This window comes from Pezoporus occidentalis, unplaced genomic scaffold (assembly GCF_034315485.1).
Source record: "Pezoporus occidentalis ecotype Australia unplaced genomic scaffold, CSIRO_AGI_Poc_V1 ctg135, whole genome shotgun sequence".
Taxonomy (NCBI): Eukaryota; Metazoa; Chordata; class Aves; order Psittaciformes; family Psittacidae; genus Pezoporus; species Pezoporus occidentalis.
In genome coordinates, this window is record NW_026913157.1 from 840,329 (window position 1) to 867,971 (window position 27,643).

Consider the following 27,643-nt stretch of genomic DNA (forward strand, 5'->3'; position numbering starts at 1 on the left):
CCGCCCAATGAGCGGCCGCGTTGGACGGTGGGGGCGGGGCCCGGCGCCGGGGTGTTTGGATTCGAATACGCGTCGCGACCCTGAGGGGCGGCGGCGCAGGCGCAGTGTGCGGCGAGGCAGCGCTGCCCCCTAGCGCCGGGGCGCGGCATGCCGGGCGAGGAGGAGGAGGATGGCGAGCAGGGGGTCGGGGGGGTCGCAGCCCCCTCCCCGCCGGCTGAGGAGGGTGACACCCGGCAGCGCTACGAGGAGCTCTGCAGCAGCCTCAACATGGACGAGCGCGCCCGCTCCGAGGCCTGGCTCAGCTACCAGAGCATGAAGCGCAACTACACCCTGGAGGTGAGGCGTGCCAGGCCGTGGGGGCAGCGCGGAGGCAGCCGGCGCTGGGCGGGTAGCCCAGCGGGAGGGAGAGGGTTAAGTGGGGGGGAGGGAAGGGGACGGCCCTCGAGGCGTGGTGGCCTCTCCCTCACACTGTCCCTTTTGAGGCGCCGTCGGGGCGTTACCCCGCAGCCGAGCGCGGGTGCGTTCCGCCCCCTGTGCCGCAGCGCGGGTTCGGCCCGGCCCTGAGCCCGCGGACCGCAGGGAGGTGGCTCCTGAGCCGCGGCAAGCGCCGCTGAGGGACACCGCTTCTCGCGATTGCTGTGCCCGCCCGCCGGGGAGCGCAGCTGCCCAGCTCCCGGCCCCAGCTGTGACTCGCAGGGGCGGCCGCGGCCAGGAGTTGCGGGGGAGCCGCACAGCGGCGGTCTCTGGCTCTGCAAGTGGGAAAATAACATCCTGAGTCACTGCAGTGAAAAGGTGTTAAAAGCGATCGTACCGCTGGGGTCTTGCGGCTGCCCGCTTACAAGCGCACTTTGGTTGTCTCAGTCAACGCTTGTCAGTAGCTGTTCAGTTGCCCACGTAGCTGCTTTCAGCCCTGTTACAGTAAATTTGGTTCTGTGAACGTGACACACGGCCCCGTGCCGGCTCCTTAAAACGGTAACGCAAGTGGCGCACCCGCTGCGATCGGGAGATGCTTGTTACCGGGTGGGTTTTTCAAAATCAAGGCGGCTGTTACGATTAAATTCTGGAGTCATCTGGAATTCTTCAGGGTTCCCCATCCCATGAGCCGGCAGCTCTCAACGCAGAGCTACAGGAGGCTCCGCAAGGGCGGAGAGTGGGTGATGAACCATCAGTGCCTGTAGCTGTGTGGAGGAAGGAAGTGAAGTGTTGTGGCCTGAAAGCGCCTCTGTTACACGCTGCCTGTAACCATCGGAAACGGGCTGGAAAGCTCAGGAAGAGCATTTGTGTTCGTCTCTAAAGTGTGTGGTCATCTGGCCCCGGGATACCATGTAGGCTTAAGAAACCCACAGCATCGCATTCAGTGTTCTGTGCCCACACGCCCTCTTTTTCACTGGCCTTCTCCAGTTAAAACATTGGGTTTTAATCGAAGAGAGAGCATAAGATTTAAAAAGTTTTAACTGGAATTAATTTCTGCCGTGAAGTACAGGTCGAGTAACAGTTCTGTTGTGCAATACAGAAAAAAAAAATAAATTGAAACTATGATTTTCTGTTCCTACTGTCTGTTCAGGGAAAAATGTTCTGATTGTAAGGAACTGTAGCTGTTGTGTATATTTTTTTTTCAACACAAGGCCGTACAGAATGTTATGACAGGAAAAGAGCCACAGTAAAAGGATTTTGTTGACTTTGGATCAAGAGTGACATTTATACAGGTAACTAGTAACTGCAGTTTTGGGTTTGACATAGTTCAGTGTTAAGTATCAGTTTAGTTTTGTTGTAGCTAAAATCACAGAGTAGCTCAACTTTAAAACAGCAGCTCAACATTGTCACTGCTTGAACTTCATTCATGTAGGACACGGTCCTGTCCTTTTTCCTTATGTTGGGTGCATAGCTGAAGAGGATGTTTTTCTTTGCAATGAAGTCTTTTAAATGCTTGATGGTTTAATTCACAGGGCAATGATCTGCACTGGCTAGCGTGTGCCTTGTACGTGGCTTGCAGAAAAGCAGTTCCCACAGTGAGCAAAGGGACAGCTGAGGGAAATTACGTATCTTTAACCAGAATTCTGCGCTGTTCAGAACAAAGGTAACTTTTTTCTCATTTTTAAACACTTACAAGATCTCAAAGACTGCTTATCAGCTTGTGAAATCTAGAAATTGAGAACAAATGCTAAACATCTGTCTTGTTTCCTGCTTTTAAAGATAGAATTTGTATCGCTGGAGTCTTTGTGTTATCAGATCATTGCCATGGAAGTAGAACAATTCCATTTGGTTGTTACTATGTTGTAAAAACACTGGTTTCAAAATCAGAGATTTACTTCTCTTTCTTAAAGGCGAAAGAAGCCTTTCTTTGAAAAATAGTCTGTTTTGGAAGAGTGTGCAAAGTGTGAACTTCTCACATGAGAAACCATCTCTAATTGGCTGTGAAAATACTTTTTGGAAGAAGACTTCACTTTTTACATGTTCTTGCTTTATGAAACCAAAGTGATGTCAGAATCTGCTAAAATTGCCATCAAATGTTTATGTCCATAAAGCACTGAGTAAAATGTTCCTGAAACTATTTGCTGTATTTATTAGCAGTCTGATTGTATTGTAACAATTTAGCAGATTGGATAAAAACTAAAAAAGAATCTTCTTATGCAGTCTTGCTCCCCATCTCCTTTACTGTTGGAGCTTTGCTGTTGATTTACATAATACAGAAATGTTTCTTTTTCATAAAAAATTAGAAATTCAGGAATTTAATGTGGATAAATTATTTCTGTGACATGGGCTGTCAAAGATTAGTAACTCCGAAATAAGTGGGGATAGATAAAGGACTGAAAAATAAATAAAAGCCAAATTTATGAAGTGAAATGTGCTGAAACTCAAGGGGTTTTCATACTTTGTAGGATCTTCTCAGCATTGTAGAACTAAGAGTTTGTTCTATTTAAGTTAATAAATTATTCAGAAAAATGAAAGAAATCTACTTTTAGAGTAATGTGACTGTTGTAGCTGATTGTGTCTTTGTGAGGAAAAAACAGAGCTGTGAAACATATTTAACATAGTAATCAAGTGAAGATCTAAAAATATTTTGTGAGCTGTCATGTTTATGGGTGAAGGATGGGCTCTGAGTACGTTATCATGATTGCAGGTAGTTTAGGAAGTAGAAATTGCAATTTTGTTAGAAAGCGAACAGTATATTTCTGCAAAAATAGCCCAGAACTTTCAGATTTAATCTGTTTGGTGTTTTCAGCTTGATCGAGTTTTTTAACAAGATGAAAAAATGGGAAGACATGGCAAATCTCCCTGCCCAATTCAGAGAACGAACTGAGAGATTAGAGAGAAACTTCACTGTTTCTGCTGTCATTTTTAAGAAATATGAGCCCATTTTTCAGGACATTTTCAGATATCCTCAAGAAGATCAACCTCGTCAACAGAGAGGGAGAAAACAGAGGTATGTTCCTGTTATTTCTAGACTGATTTTAGAGCAGAATAGAGCAAAAATGTAATGAAATTGCCTGGGGTTTTTAGTTGTATTTTGAGTGCATTTTCATTAAAATATACAGCTTATACTATTCTATAATTGGAAGAGTAAACCCCTCTAGTGGCTAGCTTGGATGGTAAGTCATGAAGTAATCTTGAAGATTAAGCTGGAAGATGTTGCTTACTAATTTTTGGGTGAAGCATATGTTAATTTTGACATTTAAACCATTCTTTACATAACCTGCTGGAGTGACTAAATTAAAAAAAATAAAAGATTAAGGCTGAACAAAACACTGGAGAAATTGAAAAGAATATCCTCACCATTAATTGATTTTGCCTGAATGAAAGAATTTAATACTAAATACAGTCTTACAGAGAAAATGTGATGAAGACTACTTGGTTTTGAGGCTGACATGCCTATTTCACAGTGAACATTGAACAACTACAGTTTAAAAGCAATGCGATATTAGACACAACGTATCTCTAATGCCGCCTTTGCTGCTCTAATGCTTTGCTGTTCTGGAGATGAGCTGCAGTATATGAAGTAGCACTTCCAGTAACCTGTTACATAGAAACAAGGAATGCCATGAAGTCATAAAAATTGGTGCTAGGGGAGGAGTTTTTGTTTGTTTTTAAATCCACGTGGTAAATACTTGAGCATAGGTTCCAGTTGTGGTGGGGGAAGTGGAATAAAAAAATTAGGATGAGTTGATTACTTTGTCAAGATTTTTATGTTACCAAGAACACAAAGCAAACTTGCTAGCCATAAGTGTGAAATAGGAAGTCTAGTATGGTGTATGTGGCAGTATTAAGAAATAACAAATCTTCAAGAGGTACAAAACATTTCATTTATGAAGGAGTCTTAAACAAAGACCGGCAGAGGAACTTGGTTCTGATAATCATTTAATGTATTTCAAAACTCTGTATACTGTATAAAACCCTTTACAAAATGCTTTGTTAGTACAGAGATGATATTCTTGTGACCACATAGTTCTGAAAGTTTTGCCTGTGACAAGTGTATTAACATCAACACACTGTGTAATGTGTTCCTCCAAGAACATATACCTGCTTATGTTGTTCAGAATGCTTTTGAAGAAGGAATTTCAGCGCCGGCTCTCAAAATATTTCAGTTGACTCTGTGTACCATTTGTTGTGTGAAAAAGCAGAAAAAATGTTTTCTGTAGTTTTTAAATTAGGATATTTATCTGTTCTTTGGAAATAAGATCACAATTTTGCCTTAAAAGAAAACATTTAGGCCAGCCATGTGTAACATTAAATTTACAATGATTTTCTTTACAATGGTTAGGTCTTGGCCTGGTTTTAGTGGAATCTGCTCTGTTGGTCTGTCGTAGTGACATTTGGGTCATTACATGCAGGCTGACTGGGGTTCCACTTGTGTCGTACTAAACCAATTCACAGCTTACTTTATTAACTTTAGTCAGGTTTTTGTGGGAAGGGTGTAAGATTTTGGCCACACTGCAGTGAAGCTTAGTTTTCTTTTAGAATGATTGAATGTTGTATGATGTTCTATCTGTCTTAATTCGTTGAGCTTATTGGCTGTCTTCTTGCTGTATTTTTCCCCAAAAGACGACAACCATGTACTGTGACAGAAGTTTTCCAGTTTTGTTGGTTGCTGTTTGTTCATGCAAAAGGTAAGAGATTTGAAAGGGATTAAATATAACAAATCTAGTTTGTTATTTATTGCTTTATATCAGTCCTTAAACACTGAATTAGGTGCGGGCATTTCTGAATTCAGAAATGGAGAAAGGGCCTTCATAGAACAGCCTGAAGACAGAATGTATTCTGTCTTAATTTCCCCAGCTGTATATTTTACCACACTACAAGTGAGTTATACATCCAAATAGTTTAGTAGCTTTTATGTGGAGTATTTTACAAAGTTTCCAGTGTTGTGGAGATCTATGCTGTAATTCCAAGGGAAAAAGATAGCTTAGAATTTTAGTTTAAGGTGTAACCTTAATATAAGGTAATATAATGTAACCTTTAGCATAAGGTGTATATTTATGTTTGCTGGGGTACTGCACATACTTGATTTTTTTTTTCCTATAACTTACTGTAAATTCATCATACAATTCTGGGTGTGAATACTTCATGCTAGTATCACAGAGAGCATTCTTACTCTTTTAATAGCTTGTCTCCCTGCCTTTTTTAAAAAATGAGCATGTGGCAACTGTATTGTCGTGGTTTAAACCCAGTCAGGTAACTTGTTCACTCACTCCCAGTGAGTGGTGCCGAGCTGACAACAATCGAGGTCCGTGTCCCCCCCCCCCCACCGGGGTTCTCCCCCACTCCCGGAGGAACGGGGAGGAGGATTGAAAAAATGCAACTCCCACGGGTTGAGAAAAGAACAGTCCAAAGGGAAAATAACAAGGGAAGAGAATACGATACCACCGGCCAAGAAAACGAGTTCCACCCGGAAGCCCGTGTCCTTCCGGGTAACTCCCAGTCACCCCCCACCCCGGGCATGACGGGCTGTGGTATGGAATACCTCCCTGGCTAGCCCAGGTCAGGCGCCCCGTCTCTGCTTCCTCCCAGCTTCCCCTCCTCCCTGGCAGAGCATGAGCCTCACAAAGTCCTTGGTCAGGGTAAACATCACTTAGCAACAACTGCAAACATCGACTTCACCAACACTGTTCTCAGGCTGGAAGTCAAAACACAGCACTGCACCAGCTAACACAAAGGAAAAACATGACTGCTACTGCTGAACCCAGGACATTATCCACCCCTTACTCCATACCATTCACGTTGTGCTCAGATCCCACATTTTCAATACACCATCGCTCTCCCATATATATACATCCATATACATACAGACCAAGAGGAAAAGATCATTTTCTTAGTGCATGGACCAATCCCTATAATGCTGCCGAGTCCATTCTGTCCATGATGTTCAAAGTTCATTCTCTGTTGGGATGACAGCTGGAGGGAAATCAGGGCCAGTCGCTGGTGACCTGAAGACATCTAGTTGATGGGCTATAAAAGCATTACACAGCAGGCAACAGCATACAATTGAGTTCACTGGCTGTTTTCCCCTAAAATCAAATCCCCTTGACGTATACATCGGACTTCCCCATCTTCCCGCATTACCCACCAAGTATATCCAGGTCCCTGAGCAAAAGCAATCCCACGAGTGGGTTTGCCTTTACCCGAAGCAGGAATTACCCAGACTGTCTTCCCCAGCAAATTCTTCATATGCACCACGGGAACTTTGTCCCCCTCTACAATATGTAAAAGTTGTGACTGGGTTGGGCCAGCCCTGTTGGCAGATCCTCTGGTGTTGACCAACCAGGTGGCCTTTGGTAAGTGTGTATCACAATGCTTGAAAGTTCCCCCACCCACTGCTCTCAGTGTAGTTTTTAACAGCCCATTGTACTGTTCGATTTTCCCAGAGGCTGGTGCATGGTAGGGGATGTGATATACCCACTCAATGCCGTGCTCTTTGGCCCAAATATCTATAAGGTTATTCCGGAAATGAGTCCCATTGTCTGACTCAATTCTCTCTGGGGTGCCGTGTTGCCACAAAATCTGTTTCTCAAGACCCAGGATAGTGTTCCGGGCAGTGGCATGGGGCACAGTGCATGTTTCCAGCCACCCGGTGGTTGCTTCCACCATGGTAAGCACATGGCGCTTGCCTTGGCGGGTTGGTGGCAGTGTGATATAGTCAATCTGGCAGGCCTCCCCATATTTATACTTCAACCATCGTCCTCCATACCAAAGAGGCTTTAACCGCTTGGCTTGTTTAATTGCAGCACGTTTCACACTCATGAATAACCTGGGCAATAGTGTCCATTGTTAAGTCCACCCCTTGATCACGGGCCCATCTATATGTTGCATCTCTGCCCTGATGGCCTGAAGTGTCATGGGCCCACCGGGCCATAAATAATTCACCTTTATGTTGCCAATCTAAGTCCATCTAAGCCACTTCAGTCTTAGCCGCTTTATCCACTTGTTGGTTGTTCTGGTGTTCCTCAGTTGCCCGACTCTCGGGTACATGGGCATCTACATGACGTACCTTCACCACCAGGTTCTGCGCCCTGGCAGCAATATCTTTCCACAGTGCAGCAGCCCAGATGGGTTTACCTCTGCATTGCCAGGTGTTCTGCTTCCATTGCTTCAACCACCCCCACAGGGCATTTGCCACCATCCATGAGTCAGTATAGAGATAAAGTACTGGCCACTTTTCTCGTTCAGCAATGTCCAGGGCCAGCTGGATGGCTTTCACCTCGGCAAACTGACTCGATTCACCCTCTCCTTCAGCAGTTTCTGCAACCTGTCGTCCAGGACTCCATACAGCTGCCTTCCATCTCCGATGCTTTCCCACAACACGGCAAGAGCCATCAGTAAACAAGGCATACTGATTTTCACTTTCTGACAGTTTATTATATGGTGGGGCCTCTTCAGCACGCACCACCTCCTCCTTTGGTGACATTCCGAAATCTTTGCCCTCTGGCCAGTCCATGATGACTTCTAGAATGCCTGGACGACTGAGATTTCCTGTTCGAGTTCGTTGTGTAATTAGTGCAGCCCATTTACTCCATGTAGCATCAGTTGCATGATGTGTAGAGGAGAGCCTGCCTTTGAACATCCAGCCCAGCACGGGCAATCGGGGTGCCAGGAGGAGCTGTGCTTCAGTGCCAATCACTTCCGAAGCAGCTCGAACCCCTTCATAGGCTGCCAGTATCTCTTTCTCAGTTGGGGTATAGCTGGCCTCAGATCCTTTATATCCCCGACTCCAAAAGCCGAGGGGTCGACCTCGAGTCTCCCCTGGAGCTTTCTGCCAGAGGCCCCAGGTAGGACCGTTCTCCCCAGCTGCAGTGTACAGTACATTTTTTACATCTGGCCCGGTCCGGACTGGTCCAAGGGCTACTGCATGAACTATTTCGCGTTTAATTTGCTCAAAGGCTTGTTGTTGCTCAGGGCCCCATTTAAAATCATTCTTCTTCCGGGTCACACGATAGAGAGGGCTTACAATCGAACTGTAATTTGGGATGTGCATTCTCCAGAACCCCACTGCACCCAAGAAAGCTTGCGTTTCTTTCTTATTAGTTGGTGGAGACATTGCTGTTATCTTGTTGATCTCATCTGTGGGGATCTGTCTACGTCCATCTTGCCATTTTATTCCCAAAAATTGAATCTCCTGTGCAGGTCCCTTGCCCTTACTCCGTTTTATGGCAAAACTGGCTTTCAGCAGGATTTGGATTATTTTCCTTCCTTTCTCAAAGACTTCTTCCGCTGTATCGCCCCACGTTGGGCGCCAAAAAGAACTGTCGTGATTTAAACCCAGTCAGGTAACTTGTTCACTCACTCCCAGTGAGTGGTGCCGAGCTGACAACAATCGAGGTCCGTGTCCCCCCCCCCACTGGGGTTCTCCCCCACTCCCGGAGGAACGGGGAGGAGGATCGAAAAAATGCAACTCCCACAGGTTGAGACAAGAACAGTCCAGCAACCAATGTACACAAATCACCACCGCTACTATCAACTACAACAATGATAAGGGAAAATAACAAGGGAAGAGAATACGATACCACCGGCCAAGAAAACGAGTTCCACCCGGAACATATGCATTACTAAATACGTCTGCATATGCCTGTCTGGCAAGGGTGATTTTCCCTTGCATTTAGACATAGCAGTATATATATAAACAACTGTCTTGGGGACTCAGAATCCTTTGGAACACTTAAGGGGATCCTCTGTTAATATGCTTCTAGATACTATGTAGAAATAATGTGATGAACAAACAATACATTGTAATATATATATAACCTTTATTGTAAAAACAGTTTTAAAGCTAATAAGAATAGCAGCAGATTTCACCAGTTTTTCCTCGGTAATGACTGGTGGGAGAAAAAGCCTCAGGAAGAAACAGGATTAAGTCCTATTTTAGGCTTAAGTTGTTTAGTCATATCACATATAGTATGAAGTCTTTCCTCATAGAATGTGCATCTTAAAAAGAGCTTCTGCATACCTGGAGCTTTATTCATATACTGCATGGATGAGTGTTCACTGGGAATTCTGTGTAAGATAGTGTTTTGAGGGAAATAAAGACAAGATTTGTATTCCTCAATGAAAGAAAGTCTTTGTACATTCAGGTCCATTGATAAATTTCCAGAGACACTTTATATTTTTTATAAGATAACTTCTAGTAGAAGAAAACTGATAGCTTAATTTCTACAAAGAAAAGGATAAAAGGAATTTGGGTTTGGGTTTGAGGTATGGGGTAGGGTGGCTTTTTTCCAGTTTAAAAGGGAATCGGTGCTAATATCCTTGCAGTGGGCTGTGATTTCCATAATTGGCTGATTTTGAGGATAGGACAGAGCTGGCTGACATAATTCTGCGTTATCTGCAAATAATAATACTATTTGTTCAACAGAGATTAACCTTTCTTTCTACACTGTGCCACATTGCAGAGGGTTGTTAGCAGCTCCTTTGTGGAAAAGTTACTGATAATACTATCAGACCCCAACATCGCATCTTTGTACAGATATCGTGTGGTATTGCACGAGTGTACTGAACACTATCTTACATAGAAGATGCCTTTTTCCAATAGGCTGGAAATTCTGTTTTACTGGGGAGGAGAGATTTTTCCTGAAGAGGTGTGTTGCTTGAAACCCTGAAATACAGCATGATTTTCCTTTTTTTTTTTTTTTCTTTTCATCCAGAGTAGCTCTCTCCAGTAGTATGAAATACCCATTCATATCCACTGAGTCCAGAGGAGAGTTGGTACTGTACTCTATTTCCAGTCAGTCAGGACTTCACTTCTTCAGCACAGTTAGGCAGCTGAGAGAATAAGTAGGTCAGTCTGAAAACTCACAGGTTTTGCTTTTCCCTTCTATAAAATCCCCATTTCTTTGGGTTGATTGGAGAGTTGACAAGGTGCAAAGGGTCTTCAGGCATCTTGTTATTGCTAAATTATTGGCTGATATGTTTGAGTAACAAGATAACCAACTAACTACACGTTAATTAGTGAGCAGTTTCAGGCATACAAATTAACATTGTAGAGAATGCCATCTTGATAACATATCCAATTAAATTTTGCATGAAGAAGGGAAATTTACAGTAATTACAGACTTTAAAATTAGTAAGTGACTAGTGGTAAATTTATTAAAATGTGGCAGCACAAAAATGGAAGCCAGATGTCAACCATTTAAGGCATTAAGCATTCCTGGTTTGTTCGCTGTGGTTGGCAGTAATGCTTATCATGGCAACCGCACATCAGTGGCAAGTTCAGGCTTGTCTCTGTGATATTGCTGCAAGCCTGAAGATCATTGTGCTCACTTTCTCAGATGCAGAAAGTGCAGGTCTCATTCGTACGTCTGGTGTACTCTGCGAAGTAAAATAGCAGGTTTGGTTAGCAGTACTTTAGCTGTTTTAATATTTGGCACTAGGTTGTGGAGGGAAGTGGAAGAAAGCTGTTTGAAATGTCACTAATTATTTTTATGAAACTACTGGTACAGTAAAATTAGATTTTGTACTGACAGTGATGATTGCCATGCTAGACTTAATGGTTATGAAAGTGAACCTGTGTTATGTGAGTTACTTTAAGATTTTTATAGATTAAATTTTGCTATTGTATTTAGGACTTCCATTGTTTTGTTTTGAACCTTTCATGACTTGGAAATAACTGACAAATGTGTATATTTAATTCAAATTTCATGTAGACTTCATTATTTTAAATAGTTCCAATTATCTGCATTGAAATTATTTTTTTTAATTTTTATTTTTTTTACAAGCATGGAATTGGAAATTTGAATATAAATTTGAACAAGCTGCTATGTTACTGGTAGAAAAGTAACAGTAAATTAGAAAAATTCTTTAATCATCTATACATTTTAATGTGTTCTAAGTGAGTTTATTACAATATGATAGATTTCTGCAAGGATTTAAACCTGTTCATAGTCGGCTCAGCTAAGTGGTTTGGATCATACCTAGGGGGTGAGGGGAAAGAGTAGAAAAGTTATTAGTGTTGAAAGAGTGATAGAAAGTCATGCTGTACATATAAATTCATGGGTTTGTGATTTATGGCATTAATTCATAGTACAGTTTGTTTTAATCCTGTTTTTAGCTGTGGCCATTGCTCTAAAGGAATATCATAAACCTAAATGAGTTTGGTAGAGAGTAATGAATCTGCATATAACCTTTGGAAAGGTGGTAAGACAGTGAAGAGGTTACAAGGATTCTTTTCTACAGGAAAATAATAAATAAAAAACACTTTAGAGTTATATGAAACAAAGCTACATTGTAAACCAGATGGGAGATATACATTTTAACTCTTTCATAAAGCACAAGAGAAATGAAGTTAAATTTATTACTGTTTATGATGAGTATGCCCCCACCAAAATCTTGTAAAGAAAACAGGTTGGTAAAGAGAAATAATCTCATGACTTTGAGTGAAATATAGATTCATGCTGGAGAATGGGAGAAATTGAAGGAGGGGCAGCACTTGTTCTAGCATATCTGGACATGAGGGTGTAGTCTGACAAAAGTTAAAGTTCTTTGCAGCACTGTGCACAGTGCAAAATTGGGGAAAAGGGACATCTCAGTCATAGCACATTTCTCCCTGTCATACACTTTTAGACCAAGATTCTCCTTCAGGCAGATAGAGTAAGAATCTGCTGAAGGATGTAGCACTGCCAGACTGGGGCTTGTTTGGGTAACAATTGTTTCTCCCTTGAGGCAGTTGCATGATACAGTTCATGCTGCTTCAAGTTATTTATGCACTGAATTATCAGATTACCGTGAGCGAAGGAGTCTGCAATATCACATTTATGAATATTTTGGGGAGGTTTGTTTTCAAAACTATGTATTTGAGTTTCTACACAATTGCTGCAGTTCCTGAAAACAAAAGTGTTTCACTATTCTCTTTGCTGCATTTCATCAAGTTTGTGTCTGCTTTACTACGTGCGTTTCTATCCAGATGTTTACAGTCAGCAAAGCCTGTGTTTCCAAGACTCTTGTTATTGATTACAATAAAAATATCAACAGTTTCTTGGTTAAAAAAGTTTTAAATCTATGCTAATTTTAATTAATGGTTTATGTCTTTCTAATATTGAAGGTAATTTTCCTATGATCAGTGATGACTTGGTCAATTCGTACCATCTCTTGTTATGTGCGTTGGATCTAGTGTATGGAAATGCTCTCCAGTGTCCAAACCGTAAAGAACTTCTGAATCCTAATTTTAACGGTATGTTGAAAAAAACCCTGTCTTTATCTAAAGTCTCCAACAACGTTTAAGGCTACTGAGATGAGTATGAATCTATGTGATAGAGAAAATCTAACAATATTGATCTGAAATATGTGGGAATTAAGATTTTCTGCATCTGGCTATACAGATTTCTATTCCTGTAGCATAACAGACTGCTGAATTCTGTTAATAATATAGTAAGTTAAGAACTTAGTTTACTATGGCAATAACCATTGAAGGGAGTTCCCAAGTAAAAAATGCCAGTTAATGACATTTTGGTGTCAGTGAAAGAGCACGTAGTGGCACAGGATTGCTGGGGACAGTCAGACTGGAGAGTTCCCGTGAGGCAGCAGTTGGGGAAGACCCAGTGCTAAAAAATGAGAGTGACAGTGTGTTTCTCATTTCTGGATTGCTACTGCTCTTGTTCTGAAGAGAATGGAAATGTAGGTTGATTTGATAAACGCAACTGCAGATGACTGGTGAGAAGTTCCCACTGAATTTCTTATGTAATTCTTTCCAGACTTAGAGTTCAGTTTCAGTGCTGTACCGTATTTGCATTTGCTTTGCAGTGGTTTGGATGTGAACTGGGACCATTATCTCAAATTTATTTGACTAAATATTGCAGTTCACAAGTGTTTGATTAACTTGCTATTAGAACTGACATATTTAATTTTTATCACTCAGTATCTAATTTTTTTAAATCTATGACTCAAAATTGATTTTTGACAACTATATCAAATTAAGTGGGCGTTATATAATAATAATCCTTTCAAGGGAATGAATTTGCTTATTTTAATTTCACACTGTGTAGACTACACAGCGTAGAATTTAATAAGGAAACAGGCTATGGATTTGCAGAATTAAATAATACAGTATTCTTAATTGTAGGTCTACCTGAAGACTTTCACAGTAAGGATTATAAGGTATCATCTGATCCTCCCTGCATCATTGAAGAACTGTGTTCATTACATTACGGATTAGTTTTAGAAGCAAAAGGCATAAAGGAACATTTTTGGAAGCCATATATTCGGAAACTTTTTGACAAAAAGGTTGGCCAGTAAATTTGTGATGTAGAAAAATTTCTCTTCAGATCATTCAGAACATTTTTAGGCACTGAAACGTCCATCCTTTTTTTCATTGTCTTACAGCTTTTGAAAGGAAAAGATGAAAATCTGACTGGATTTCTTGATCCTGGGAACTTCGGGGATAGCTTGTGAGTCACTGGGTTTGTGGTTTGGCTTGCATCAGTATCCCTGTGCAGTAGCACATTGCATTTGCAGGATGATCTGTGTCTCAACAGCAGTAGTAGCAACTAGTTGACTTGCATATTAATGAATATTTGTGCATCATTACAGGCCTGTTTGAAACAGGAATGGTTCTTCAGGATGCTATTACTTGATTTCTTCTTTTGTTCTTCATTTTCTATGTTTCTGTATTTTTTTTTTTTTTTGTATAGAACTCAGTGGGAGCACATTGAGTGACAAGTGAGAGGGAAAAAATGGGTTTGGTGGCATTTTTTTCTTTATAAACTTAGAGATGTCTGTGAGTAAGACTTACTTTCTTTTAAATAGTATGAAAATATTAAGTGTAGTTTTTGATTTTGTGCTGCTGTGTAAGTTTTGAGGAGTTTCAGGACAAATATAAGCTCTCAGTATTTTATTATGTTCCACCTGGAGCTATACTGACTGGAAAGCCATCAGACCTAATGGGAAAATAATGTCCTTGTCACTGTCATGTTGAAGATATTGTAGACTTTAAAAGAGCTACAATGCGCAAGTCAGGGTTAAAGGAAGTCCTGAAGTAGACTTCAGGAGGCTGGAACTGTGTTTGATCAGTAAGCAGGTGACCAAATACTGTCTAAATAAAAAGGGGTTTGTATCTGTCTTTTCCTTCCTGCTGTAGCAAAGCCATCAACAAGGCCTATGAGGAGTATGTTCTGTCAGTAGGAAATCTTGATGAGCGAATATTTCTTGGGGAGGACGCAGATGAAGAAATTGGAACTCTCACAAGGTGCTTAAATACAGCTTCAGGAACGGAAACAGCTGAAAGAGTACAAGTGAAGCATAACTTGCAGCAGCACTTTGACAGGGTGAGTATCACATGGTTTGTGCTGCTGGTTTTATATGGAGAATAAAATGAGTTAGTCTGTCATCACAAGAAGCAGCTAGAAAAATTACTGTATTTATTGTTTAAGATGAGTTAGATTTTGTTATTGATCAGAAATAGTGTTTACTTTGGGGCGGTTTGGACAGGATTTCTCCATGCATTTGGGCTTGCTTTGATAAAATCCACTATAGAGAATATTTAGGTAATTATCTAAAGTGGGATGTTTAGGTAGACCTTTAGGTGAAGATTTTCAAGCACAATAGGAGGGACAATTCTCCACAGGTGTTCATCAATACTGAATTGTCTTGCAGCTGTTGGGGCTCTCTGTACTTGTTTGTGTAGCTTCCCCTTCTCTCAGATCTCTGTCTCATATGCGGAGTTGCTTAACACATGCAAAGTGATGTTTTCTTTTGACAAATGTCCTTCAGGTGTAACTGTTACATCGTTCTCAGCCTTAGGGAATGGTTTTCACCTCACTTGCCTACAAGTGTGATACACAGATACGTCTTTATATATGAGTAATGAAGTAGCACAGAATATGGTCTTTGGGAGGATAAAGAACACTATGTATTTCAGAGCAATAAAGTGAAGAAGACCTATAATATTACCAGAGCCTCCATGTGACTAGAGCAGCTTCTGAAAAACAGGCATTGGCTTTGAATGCAGAATGCAGACACATACGCCTATGGAAACAGAATATCAGAATGTTTTGAAAGATGGAAAAATTCTCTTAAAGGAGGAAGGAGACAAGACAGGCACATAAAGAAGGATGTAAGCTGTATTAGCAAAAGATGTAGAGCAAAAGGGTGAAACAGCCTAGGTCACTAAATAGGTATGTTATCTTTTTCCAGAGGGAGAGCTAGTTAATGGCTTTCAATATTCTGGTGAGAAAAGGTCCGAGTAACCATATCGGCAAAAATAATGCAAATAGCTAATTCTTCGCTGCTGATCTATTATAAGAAAAAGTCAACCACCAAGTTGCACTGCATGCCAGACTCATGTAGGTTTCTGTAGTGCTGACACAGGGTGGCCTGTACAACACAGCAGCTTGCGGCTGCAGTGCTTAGGCTGTTGCGTGCTTTGAGTGTCCAAGGTGGGGCTGGGGGAGCCATGTTTCTGACAGGGTGTGGAGGCAGAAATAAACCACACTTATGAGTGTGGAGGAAAAACATGAGGAGCATTGGGAGCTAGACTTCATGCTAAAAAGATGGCAAAATGTAATGCATTTATTAAAAAAAGGAAAATATCTCTTGGTTAAGTGATTGTGTGGTTAGATAATTAGAAGATGCATTGGGTTTGCATTGAAGGAACATCCTTGATGTTAAATAGTTTTGATGTGATGGCTTGACATGATGCAAATGAATTAAAATGCTAATTGGGAGGACTGTTCATGTTAAGCATTAAACCTGCTGAAAGGAAACCCTGGCTCAGTACACTTTACCTATGAGCTACACCTGCCTTACTTACTCAGGGTAGGAGGGGACTGCTGGGTGTTTAGGGTTTTTTGATTGGCCTTGTTTTTTCAGTTCCCACCCAGTACTTGGATTTCAGTGTGAAGTCACATCCTCCCTGTTCACCTTTATATAGTACTGCTCGATACAGACACACCTGTCACTGGGGGCTCTTTTCTGAGACATCACTAGTTTGGGCTGTTTGATACTCAACCGTTTTTCCCAGGCATATATCCTAACACAGGGTAAGAATTATGCAGACTGCCACTTCTGTGGTTATGGCCTGTGTCTTAAGTTTTCTGGCAGTGCACAGTTATATGCTTAGTTTTTTGTCTTTTTAGTCCAAATCACTCAGGATTACAACTCCGCTAACTGGCCGCAAATATATTAAAGAGAGCAACCCATATGTGACACCTGTTTCAATGGCAACATACAGCTTAAGCCGCCTTCACACAATGCTGGCAGGGCTGAAAAATGCCCCCAGTGAAAATCTGGAGCAAATACTCAGGTAAGTTTGATGTTTAGCTACCAAACAAACCTATTCTTTAAAAAAGTTTAGTTTTAATAGCAAATGTTAATGCTGAACAGTGGGATTTGAACTGTGAGTCAGTCTTGAAAGGTTTCGGAGTAAAATAGGACCTAGAGAGATATTTAAATATCAAGGACATTGTTCTCTTTATTTAGATACACTTGTCCTTAAGGGACTGATGGCTGTAAAAACATACCATGTTTAAAACCCAGCAGTTCTGAGTGTCTCTAACAACAAACTACTAATACAAAATGTCAAGACTTTTCTTCTTCGTACTTAGCAAATCTCACCACCTAGCAGATGGCTTCCCTCTGTAGGAGATGCAACATAAAATTTATTCTTCATGTAGATAAACTATTGCTTCAGGTACAATATATTAAAAATCAATTTTTATATCATGTGGAAAATGTTTAAATATTTGTCCCGCATCAACAAAAGATATGTATATTTACAACAAAGCATGCATATACAGTAATAATAATAATATGCTGTGGCCCTTTTACAGGACAAATGCAGTTAGGGCACCTATGGGTGTATTCATATTGTTCTGCAAGATATTTACAGTTACAAACTTTCATCATATTGTAAAAATAATTATAGGTTTGGGTTTGTTTGGTTGTTGTTTATTGGTTGTTTTTTTCTTAGCAGGAATAGTATGTTAACCTTGTTTTTATTTTCAGGTCATGTTCCAGAGATCCTTCTCAATCTATTGCCAACAGAGTAAAAGAAATGCATGAAGTATACTGCCAGAGCACGCAGGCTGAAGGAGAATTCAGTAATTTTTCCAAAGGTGGGAAACATTTTACTTATACAGATAAGAATTAAAATGCCTGTAAGTAAGTACACTAATCTCTTGTAACTACCTTACAGGTTATGCTTTAGCACAAGTGTCTTCTCTGTTATTTTTGTCTTTTCCTGTATTGAGACTTGACAAATTTCAACCCTGCATGCAAATTTATCATCAGCATTAGCTTAAATCACTGGAATTTGATGATACTTTCAGTTCAACAGAAGAAATGAAAAGCACTGTTAAGGGGAGCACCTTCTTGATCAAATATAAGGATAATTGTGATGGCATGGATTTCTGTGACAGTAATTAATTGTAGTCTTTACAAACCCTACAGCAAGTTGGATTCATTTAAATATACTTTCCAACATATTTCTTAGCTTGAAATATGTAGATTAGAGCAATGTTAGGGATTGTTCTTATAGACGGTGTCATCATCAAAATCTGAGTTCAGTAAAAAGTTATTCTGCATTCAGGAGTCAGTGGCAGCACAGGAGAGGGATTCCTAAGTTATCTTTAAATTAACTGGTTTAGTCCTGAAAGTAGTGTAGCCACAGCAGCACAGAAATCTACTCAGACTACTAAATAGTTGTATCTCTGTAGCTTAAGATATTTTTTATTGCATTTCTCAGTACTGTTTCTACTTAAAATTCCTGCAGATGTTGCCAGTAAGCATTTTCGTCGTGCTGAGGTGCTATACTACAAGGTCTTGGAGTCTATCATTGAGCAAGAGAGGAAGAGACTGGGAGACACTGACTTATCTGTAAGGCAAACTAAAGAAATTGTACCTCATTTCTAAAGTTGGACCTACAGAAGAGAAAACCAAGTGTAGAGCACAGTATACAGCTCTGTAAAATGAGGTTAAATATCTGAAATGCTGAATGAGCGTAAATCTCTGAAGTAATGGAAGAAAACTGCACAATCATTTGTGTGTGTAAAGACAAAGATACATGGTATTTTTAATGACTGAAGATGCCTCATTTTGGAGTCTGTTCTGTCTCTTATCAAATACGATCTCTTTCAGTAAGCTTGATAATCTCACTGCTGAAGAAGAATAGAAAGTATTTTTGTATTTTATAGTCACACTGTAAATTAAGCATAAAAATTTGCCACCCTCTTGCAGGCAATACTGGAGCAGGATGTGTTTCATAGATCGCTGCTGGCATGTTGCCTTGAGATCATTACCTTCACATACAAGCCACCTGGAAACTTCCCATTCATCCCTGAAATATTTGACATTCCAGTGTATCATTTTTATAAGGTAAAGTGTTTGATAGCTAGAAATGCTTATCCAGTCATGAGTAAATCATGTTAATGTACACACTAACTCTTCATGCTCAGCTTTGCCTTGTCTCATAATGAAAAAATATTACACAAGTGTCTGACACTCTGCAGGTAGTCTGGAGTTTTGTACATTTAACAGTTAACACAGTGTTAGCAGTTTAACACAGCAGCAATATCCATGTATCCGTATAGTAATTGCTGGATTATCCTTGTATCATAAGCTGCTGTTGCAGTGATTCTGCAATAGTGCTTAAAGTGTTTGTTTAGAAAGATAAAACTGTCTTCTGATAAAAGTGTAAGCTAGCATCTCCTTGAGTCATAGTGATGCAGTGTTAATGTTTCTAAGAGTCTCCTCTTCCTTGAAAATCAGGAGTTCTATCTTTCTGCAAGAAGAAATGCATAAAACATATATATTACATTGATCATAATTATCCACCTTGCAGGTAATTGAGGTTTTCATCAGAGCAGAGGATGGCCTTTGTCGGGAAGTAGTAAAACACCTCAATCATATTGAGGAGCAGATCTTGGAAAGCATGGCCTGGAAACAAGAATCCATAGTGTGGGACAGGATCAGAGATAATGAAAACAGGGTTCCTACTTGTGAAGAGGTAAATGCTTCTTTCTATGTGTTACGTAGTTTTCCCACTCAGACAGGACAGTAGAGAGGGAATGTTACACCCTGAAGAAGAGGCTCTACATGTCCAAATCTTAGTTTCAAACTATGAGGTGCCCAGTGCTGAGGACACAGAACTGTAGTGTGCTCTGGTTTGTTCATGTACAGCACTACAGAGATGGCCAAAACGGAGAAATGCAGCCAAGGTGATTGTCACCCAGTATTTGCACAGTATAGCAGGAACAGGGAACAAAATGGCCAAGGAGGCAAGGTCTGGACCAGTCACTTGTGCTTGAAGAGGTTACTAAACAAGAGGAAACATGGTAAAAAGTAGAGTTTTAATCCTAGTCACAGAAAGATTGTTTCAGTACTGTATCTTCCCAAGTAGGACAATGGCTACAAAGTTTTAGTTAGGCTGATGGTAAGTTTTCCAGCATTTTTTTTTTTCCATGCAGTTTTGCTTTTCAGAATTTGTAGTATAGAAGCTTTTAAAAATGTGTTACGTAGTCACTGTGTGGTAGAGACACTCTAGTAACATTATGAATACTGTAGGTAATGCCACCTCACTATTTTGAGAGATCTGCTGGGAACAGTGTTGTGGGTTCTCCGTTGACACCCAGACGAATAAATGAGGTCCGTGCTGAAACTGGAGGACTAGGGAAAGGTAAGGCTTTTGAAAGTATAGTATACTTGCACTTCTTAAACCATGGCTTTAATTTTTCATCTAAGTAAGTAGTGTACAGCAAGGAATCTGCTTTAATGTCAAGGTATAGTTAATTACAAATACATTATACATGGCATTTCTAGTTCAGCTCATATAGATATGTGATGCATTCATTAAGTTCAGCATGAACAAAATGCTGTTTTCAGAAAGCTATGTATATGAACAGAATGTATATCTGCATACATACGTATGTGTTAAGTAATACTTAAGCATATATGCTTACATCCTTATTGCTAGCACTTGAACAGTTTTGCTTTACTGTTACACCACAATCACAGCTCCACTTACATACTTAGTTATGTGAAGTCTCAAACTTGTTCTCTGAAAAATAAAACATAACTCATGAGCTTAGAAAAATATGAAACAGTATTATTTGAGATGAAGTCATCTCTAAAAGCAATCTGTAGGGCACAAACACATGAATTGCTGGGCATGACATGTTTTGGTACTCCGTAGATTTCTGTCATGTATTTGTATAATATGGGATTATACAACAGGAGTTAAATATATGTGTGTGTGTGTGTTTGTTGTTTCTTAATGCACAGGCGTTTCATCCCCTTCGACCACCCTGTATGACAGATACAGCTCTCCTACAGCCAATCCTACAAGGAGAAGGCTGTTTGCTGATAACGATAATACCTCTGAGAGCAGCACTCCAGTGAGAGTTTCCCAACAGCCTGTGGTGAATACGGTGCCTGTGCAGAACATGAATCCTGAAGCGATGTCAGTAACCCCAGTGCCTGGCCAGACACTGGTTACAGTGGCAACTGCTACTGTAACCGCCAACAACGGGCAAACAGTGACAATACCAGTACAAGGTGAGAGAAAAGCTACCATAGCATTACTTGGACTTGCTCCCATCAGAGTATTAGTACACAGTAAGGAGAAGGGGGGAATAGTACACCGGTGGAGAAAAAGGATTCCTAATTGCAGAAAAATTGTTTGAATAGATGAGCAGAAGTTAGAGACAGAACATGTATACAAGGATGTTCTCACTGCTAGCATTCCTTCTAGAACTGAGTTATTTCAGCCAGCCTGCCTTCTTGAACTGGCAAGGGATGGAGGTTGAATTAGTATAAAAAAACTTGGTTCAATTTCATTATCTTCTAGTCTTTTTATGACGAAATGTCAAAAGTATTTTGATGAAACAATTTCATATATAATGTACTAAATATATAGTTATAAGCAACTAATAAAATTATTATAAAGCAACTTTATTTATAACAATTATTATTATTAACAATATATATATAACAATTATTCTATAAGCAACTAATAAAATTAGTTGCTTATAAAATACTGAATTTAAAAATAAAATTTAAATAAAACAACCCCAAAAAAAACAAACACCCCACAACAAATCCATAACCATCCAGAAACACCTACACACCCAGAACTTCCTCTTACTTCAGATTCTTTTCCTTAAATTACAGGTATCGCCAATGAAAGCGGAGGAATAACTTTCTTCCCAGTCCAGGTAAATGTGGGTACCCAGGCTCAGGCTGTTCCTGGCTCCATTCAGCCCCTCAGTGCCCAGGCGCTTACAGGTACCTTGAACACCCAGGTGACAGGGGCTACGCTGCAGTTGCCCAGCCAGGTCACTGTGCAGCAGATCTCTCCTGGAGAGCAAAGGCAAACCCAGCCCTTTGCCACTGCCACGTCCATCAGACCACGGAAGATGAGCTCGCTTTCACTCTTCTTTAGAAAGGTAATTTTCTGTCCACTTCATGCTTTGCTTAGTTAGTATTTTGTCAAGTCTTCAGTGATTTTTAAAATATGTAATTACTACTACTACTACTACTAAGGGAATATTCCATTTCAATGTTAATCTGTACCTTTTTTCTATCCATACACATAGCTGGAGAGTAGTTTTCTTATGCAGGCAACTTCTCACTAGCAAAGGAGTGGACTCTCAGACCACAGTTGTGAGGTAGATTCTGTACTCATCCAGGAGGTACTTGAAGGTGTCCTTTTTCTTTAAGGCTCTGGAAAAGAAAGAAATTGACCTTTTAGACACTATGTTTTATCAAATACACAGCAGTTGATGTAGGCTGTACACTGCCCCTCCTGTGCTTGGGACAACTCAGATTTTAAGCTTAAAACGAATGTTTTCTTAGATTCAATTCCAGAACTGAGAACATCTGTTTCTTTTAAGCAAAAAAAAAGAAAAAAGATTTACTGTTTTTGTCTCCCTTTCCACAGGTGTACCATTTAGCTAGCGTTCGCCTGAGAGATCTTTGTGTCAAGCTCGATGTAACCGATGAGCTGCGGAAAAAGATCTGGACCTGTTTTGAGTATTCCTTGGTACACTCCCCTGAAATCATGATGGACAGACACCTGGATCAGCTGTTGATGTGTGCCATCTACATAATGGCTAAGGTAAGGTGTGAATAAAAAATCCAAACAAACAAAATACTTTCCTAGGACTTAATGTTCCAAACATTACAATTCCTAAAAAATACCCAAACCACCAAACTAACCAAAACAAAAACTGAAAAACCCCAAACCAACCAAACATCACAGAGAACCACCCCCAAACTACTAAAAACACCTACAGAAAAACCATTAACCTTTTCTGTCCTTCTTATAGGTGACCAAGGAGGACAGATCCTTTCAGAACATTATGCGCTGCTATCGGACACAACCACAAGCCAAGAGTCATGTAAGTACAGTTCATATTAAACAGCATGGTTTATTAAATGCCTTGGGTCTATTTTAGGAATGGATCTCTTTCTGAAGGAAGAGCATTCAATGAATGCAGACTGTGAGCCATTCCTACCAGACAGCAGTTGATCCAAAATCCTGCACTACTGAAAGCTTTTCATGCTAGACTAAACCTCAAATAGAAAATAGCTTCACTTAAAATTGCAGAGGTAGTGCCTTTTGGATACACTCCTCTCAGGAGGTTGTCTTTTCCCCCATAAGCATCAATGCAATACCATAATGAGTTTCTAAAAAGCCCATGTATCACGCAGGCAGTTGTTTCCTGAGTACTAGCTTCCTACTTGACCATCCTGCCTTTGCTGTGCTCCTCCTTCTCCCTACAGGTATATCGGAGCGTACTGATAAAGGGCAGGAGATGTCGACGCCGCTCTGGGAGCAGCGACAGCAGCAGCCAGCAGAACTCACCTACAGACAGAAGTAAAGAGAGGAATAAGGAAAGAAGTGAGTGATTCCGAAGTCTAGAAGTTTAGGTTTAATTCCATTTCCAAAACTGTGTGTATAAAGTAAGAGTTGGATTTTATGTCACTCAATCCCAGACAGTTCTTCTTTGCTAAATTTGGACACAATTGAGGAATATATTGATACCGTGTACGAGTTGCTGTAACTCAGGGTTAGTGTTACATCACTTTGACAGTTTGGAATCCATCACCACATACGCTTCCCTGTAGAGTTTACCACAGTGGCTGGCCTGAGCTCTTTGAGCTCAGTCTGTACAGAGAACACCCCTTTGAAGAAAGGAAGAAAATCCGTGCTAGCGTGTACTCACAGGTACTCTTTTACTTACCACAGTCATGGAGCTGCAGTAGTTTCTTTTGTAGCAGCTGGCTGTCTCCAGAGACAAGGACAAACCAGGCACCCACAGCACATCTCATAGCTCTGCAGAGGCTTTTCCTTGACATTCAAACCCACGTATTTTCCTTGAGTTAAACTTTATAAAGAAAAGCTAATGAAGTAATACTGTATATTCCTACCACCAGTTTTCAAGGTACTATGAGCTAAAAAAAAGCATACTGTTCCCAACTTGAAATGGTGCCAGTTTTCAACAAGAAAGAACTACTGTTAAAAGTGCAGCACAAATGTGGAGTTGTAGCTCTGCTAGTATTGTAACGGGACTGAGCTTATACAGAAGAGCCACTTGTTTATCCAGTAAGAAGTTAGAAATCAAATGTGTTTGTGTACATGTCCTCAGCACCACACTACTCTCTTACGGGGCTGATACTGCTTCTCTTTAAGGGAAGCTGCTAAGGGAATCACATCAGCATTGCTGATGCTGACAAGACTGGATTCAGGGCCGCTATGCTGTGATTTAGGGGTGGGGAAGGCAGTGGCTGTACAGGGCTGAACACCAGGGTGAAGGTGACTGGAGTGGGTGAAGGGGATGTGGCTGAGCTCAAGAGCTGCTCCTCATTGCAGGCAGCAGAGACTCCAGCCCTGTGATGCGATCCAGTAGCACCCTGCCTGTCCCACACCCCAGCAGTGCCCCCCCAACCCCAACCCGGCTGACTGGGGCCAACAGCGACACTGAGGAGGAGGAGCGAGGGGACCTCATACAGTTCTATAACAACATCTATATCGAGCAGATCAAAGAATTTGCCCTGAAGTACACCTCAAATGCAGTAAGTAAATTCTGTGCTTTTCAGCTGTTACGAGATTTTTTTTTTACTGTACCTGCAGTGAAGTGCTCTTAGTTAACTCCACTGCAAGCAAACTCCAGGGATTGTATTTTTATGACATCAATTCACCTGAAGGACACACTCTGCTGCTAACACACCAAGGACTGTCAGCCCCTGTTGGCTGTTTCCTCCTGTATGCAGTAGACAGCACTGAACAGTGTCAGCTGCCAGCCTCAGACAGCATTAGAAAAGTAAATCAAAACCCCCAAAGCCACCAATCTGGCCAAATCACTTGGCACAGCTTAGGTCTGTTCTAAATATGTACAGTGTGACAGCAGTGGGAAAAACTGAACAGCGCTGAAAGTGACCACCTCACAGAAGCTGTGCTTTGCAGTGTGCTTTTCCCTCTCTCTGCAGACCGACTCCCCTCCGCTCTCGCCCTACCCGTTTGTGCGGTTGGGCTCCCCTCGCCGTGTGCAGCTGTCCCAGAAATACCCCGTGTACATCTCACCACACAAAAATGAGTCCGCGCTCTCTCCTCAGGAGAAAATCTTCTACTACTTCAGCAGCAGCCCATCGAAGGTGAGGCCAAAGGGTCTTCATTTGCTTCTGTAAATCCTTAATTCTACCTTTTCTTTGTGGTAGTGAAACTGGAGAAGGTTGTGCCGTGCACCCTTCTGTTTACATGGTGTAACACATGCTTTCTCATCTGACCCTCTTCCGACTGCATCTAAGAAGTTGTAAAGCAATCAGGTGCCCATGAGTACCGTGTATTTTTTTAAAGTTACTCTTTGTACTGCAACACAAGAAAGACTCAGGAGGCCAGTGATGGTAGCCTGTGCTTTCAGATGGGTTCCTTGGTGTGGAGACTGTCCAAAGAGAACACCAAGTACAGTCCTATCCTCTTGCCTGCCTAGTGGGGAAAAAGTCCCCCAGCTCTTACCACGAGAGGATTTACCAAGGGAATGTGTAATAGGCTGAGTCCTATCATCCCTGGGTACCACAAATGAAGCAGAAATATTCCCTGGGAAGCATCTTCAGTCTTCATAGAGATCATGTACCTATGGTATAAGATAACATAACTATGGGTGGAAGGCCTGTCAGCACTCCATCCCTGGCACTGTTCAAGGCCAGGCTGGACAGAGGCTTGGGTAACACGGTCTAGAGTGACGCATCCCTGTGCCCATGGCAGGAGGGTTGGAACTAGATGATCCTAAGGTCCTTTCCAACCCTAACTATTCTATGATTCTATGTGTTGGAACAACAACCTTCCTTGAGTAAGACAGGAGCATACTCTGGTAATGGAGAGAACAGGACAGTGATTAAGAAGGTTGGTCTGTCAAAGGAAGCACATTTTGCAGTGTAGATCTCCAGAAATGAAGCATATGTGACCCCACTGTAATGCAATTAAAACAAGTTCACCTTATATTCAGGTAGTCACAATAATGAGAGATTAATTCTACTTTTTCCCCCCCTTCTCCCTCCAGAGGCTAAAGGAAATTAACAGCATGGTTAGAACTGGAGAAACTCCAACAAAGAAGAGAGGCATTCTCTTGGAAGATGGAACTGAAGCACCAGCCAAGCGCATCTGCCAGGAGAATCACACTGCTCTGCTAAGGCGGCTACAAGACGTAGCAAATGACCGAGGCTCTCACTGAGCCCAGTGTTCCAGCACAGGTATTCCTTCCTTGTTTCCGTCCCTCCCTGCAGCTCCACCAGCCAGGCTGTGTCACCCAGTGCATGGGGTCACCAGGCCATGGCACATGTCCTCAGCCATGCTCACCTCTGCACTGTGGCCAAGCCGATCCCAAGGCAAGCAGCCCAGCACTAGGCCTTGGCTACAGAGCAGTGAAGAGCTTTATCTTGCTTGGAGAACACACCCTTAATTCCACTCTTTACCTTGGGGCAGGTATTTACCTACATTTGCTCTGACCTGTCCCCTCATGCTGCTTTTACCAGTGCTTCACCTTTGGACTGGGAAGTTACCATGTGTCAGATCTGGGTGCAGCCCTCCCATGATGCTGTGCATTTGTTTTTAAATAAAAACCCCCACAAAACCAATGACTTAAAAGTGATATCCAGAAGAAAGTCCAGTTCAGCTTGGAGAGGGAAGATGGGGAATAGCCTTTTGGAGCTCCAGAGGAAGCTCCAAGTGGATTGTTTCCATAGTCAGGATGTTCTTTGTGCCTCTGAAAGCCACCCCGCTGTTGCTGTGTCAGTCACTGGCTGAGCCAGGTGATGCTCTGGACTGAGATGTGAGCAGCAGACAGTACTTGGGGCCAGGCTACGAGCATTAGTGCTGCCTGTGAGGCAGAACTCTTCAGCTGTACGTTGGCAATGGCGCTTTCTTTGCCCTGTGAATAGCTGTTCTGAGGCTGACTGCAGCGCTCGCTGCAGTGAAGTGAGCTCGCTCTTGTATTTACTTTCCAATGGGCAGCCTGCAGCTCCCTGTGGCAGAGAAGGGCACTGAAAATCACTGCAGCGCACTCAGCCTGCTGGCTTTTGTCAAGGAATTTTGTATGTTTGTAATGTGCCTCCAGATTGTTCCCAGGAAGTTGGGAGCTGCCCCCTGGCTTGCACGGCAGGAGGATGGTGGTGTCCAGCTCTGGAAAACTCCACTGGGCTGTTTGCTTGTTTCTAAATGGCAGGGCTCAGGGGGTGGGGTTGGGTTTTTAAATGAAGTAAATCAGGCTTACTCCAGCAGGGTAAGGAAGCGGTGCATCCACTGGACTTCCTGTCAGTTTCATTTAAAATAGTTCCAAGATGTATTAAACACACCAGCAACCAGCACCATTCACCCACTGACTCCTTAACATTGGTGTACAAGGCACAGGGGTGCTTTTACTGCACCATGCAGCCCACCCAGATTCTAGCAGGTTTTGTAAGAAAGCAGAAATTAAAAGCTCTGAGTTACAAGTCATTCCTACTCCTCTGAATAATGAGAAAATTAAGACTTAATTCCACTGTAAATTCAGTTAAAGTAAAATAAAAGCATCTTTTGTTCTTGCCTGCATAACAAAAAGGCTGAAGCTAAGAAATCGTGTAGATGTTTCTGTAAAAAATATTTATGAACTTGTCAGACAATTCTTGGTATCAGTTACATTACTTTGTATGAAAATATTGCAAGTTATTTTTCAATAAAGAATTTATAAGCTCCCAA

The 27,643-nt window shown here is 41.5% G+C and overlaps 1 protein-coding gene across 3 annotated transcripts; it reads left to right on the forward strand.

Moving 5' to 3' along the window:
* RBL2 (RB transcriptional corepressor like 2) lies at nucleotides 1-27,643 on the forward strand. 3 transcript variants are annotated; one of them, XM_062609122.1, is made up of 23 exons: nucleotides 1-336; nucleotides 1,947-2,077; nucleotides 3,224-3,424; nucleotides 5,041-5,105; nucleotides 12,524-12,652; nucleotides 13,541-13,701; nucleotides 13,801-13,865; nucleotides 14,555-14,741; nucleotides 16,551-16,717; nucleotides 17,419-17,528; nucleotides 18,185-18,288; nucleotides 18,649-18,786; nucleotides 19,253-19,417; nucleotides 19,975-20,086; nucleotides 20,692-20,964; nucleotides 21,580-21,623; nucleotides 21,711-21,854; nucleotides 22,349-22,525; nucleotides 22,737-22,808; nucleotides 23,194-23,311; nucleotides 24,284-24,486; nucleotides 24,901-25,065; nucleotides 25,971-27,643. In XM_062609122.1, exons 1-23 carry the CDS (start codon nucleotides 148-150, stop codon nucleotides 26,139-26,141), a joined length of 3,291 nt encoding a protein of 1,096 aa, XP_062465106.1. In that variant the 5' UTR covers nucleotides 1-147; the 3' UTR covers nucleotides 26,142-27,643. The 3 variants fall into 3 exon arrangements, with proteins under 3 accessions (XP_062465106.1, XP_062465105.1, XP_062465107.1); XM_062609121.1 differs by having other exon boundaries at nucleotides 21,580-21,854; XM_062609123.1 differs by lacking the exons at nucleotides 1-336; nucleotides 1,947-2,077; nucleotides 3,224-3,424; nucleotides 5,041-5,105; nucleotides 12,524-12,652 and adding an exon at nucleotides 12,727-13,131 and having other exon boundaries at nucleotides 21,580-21,854.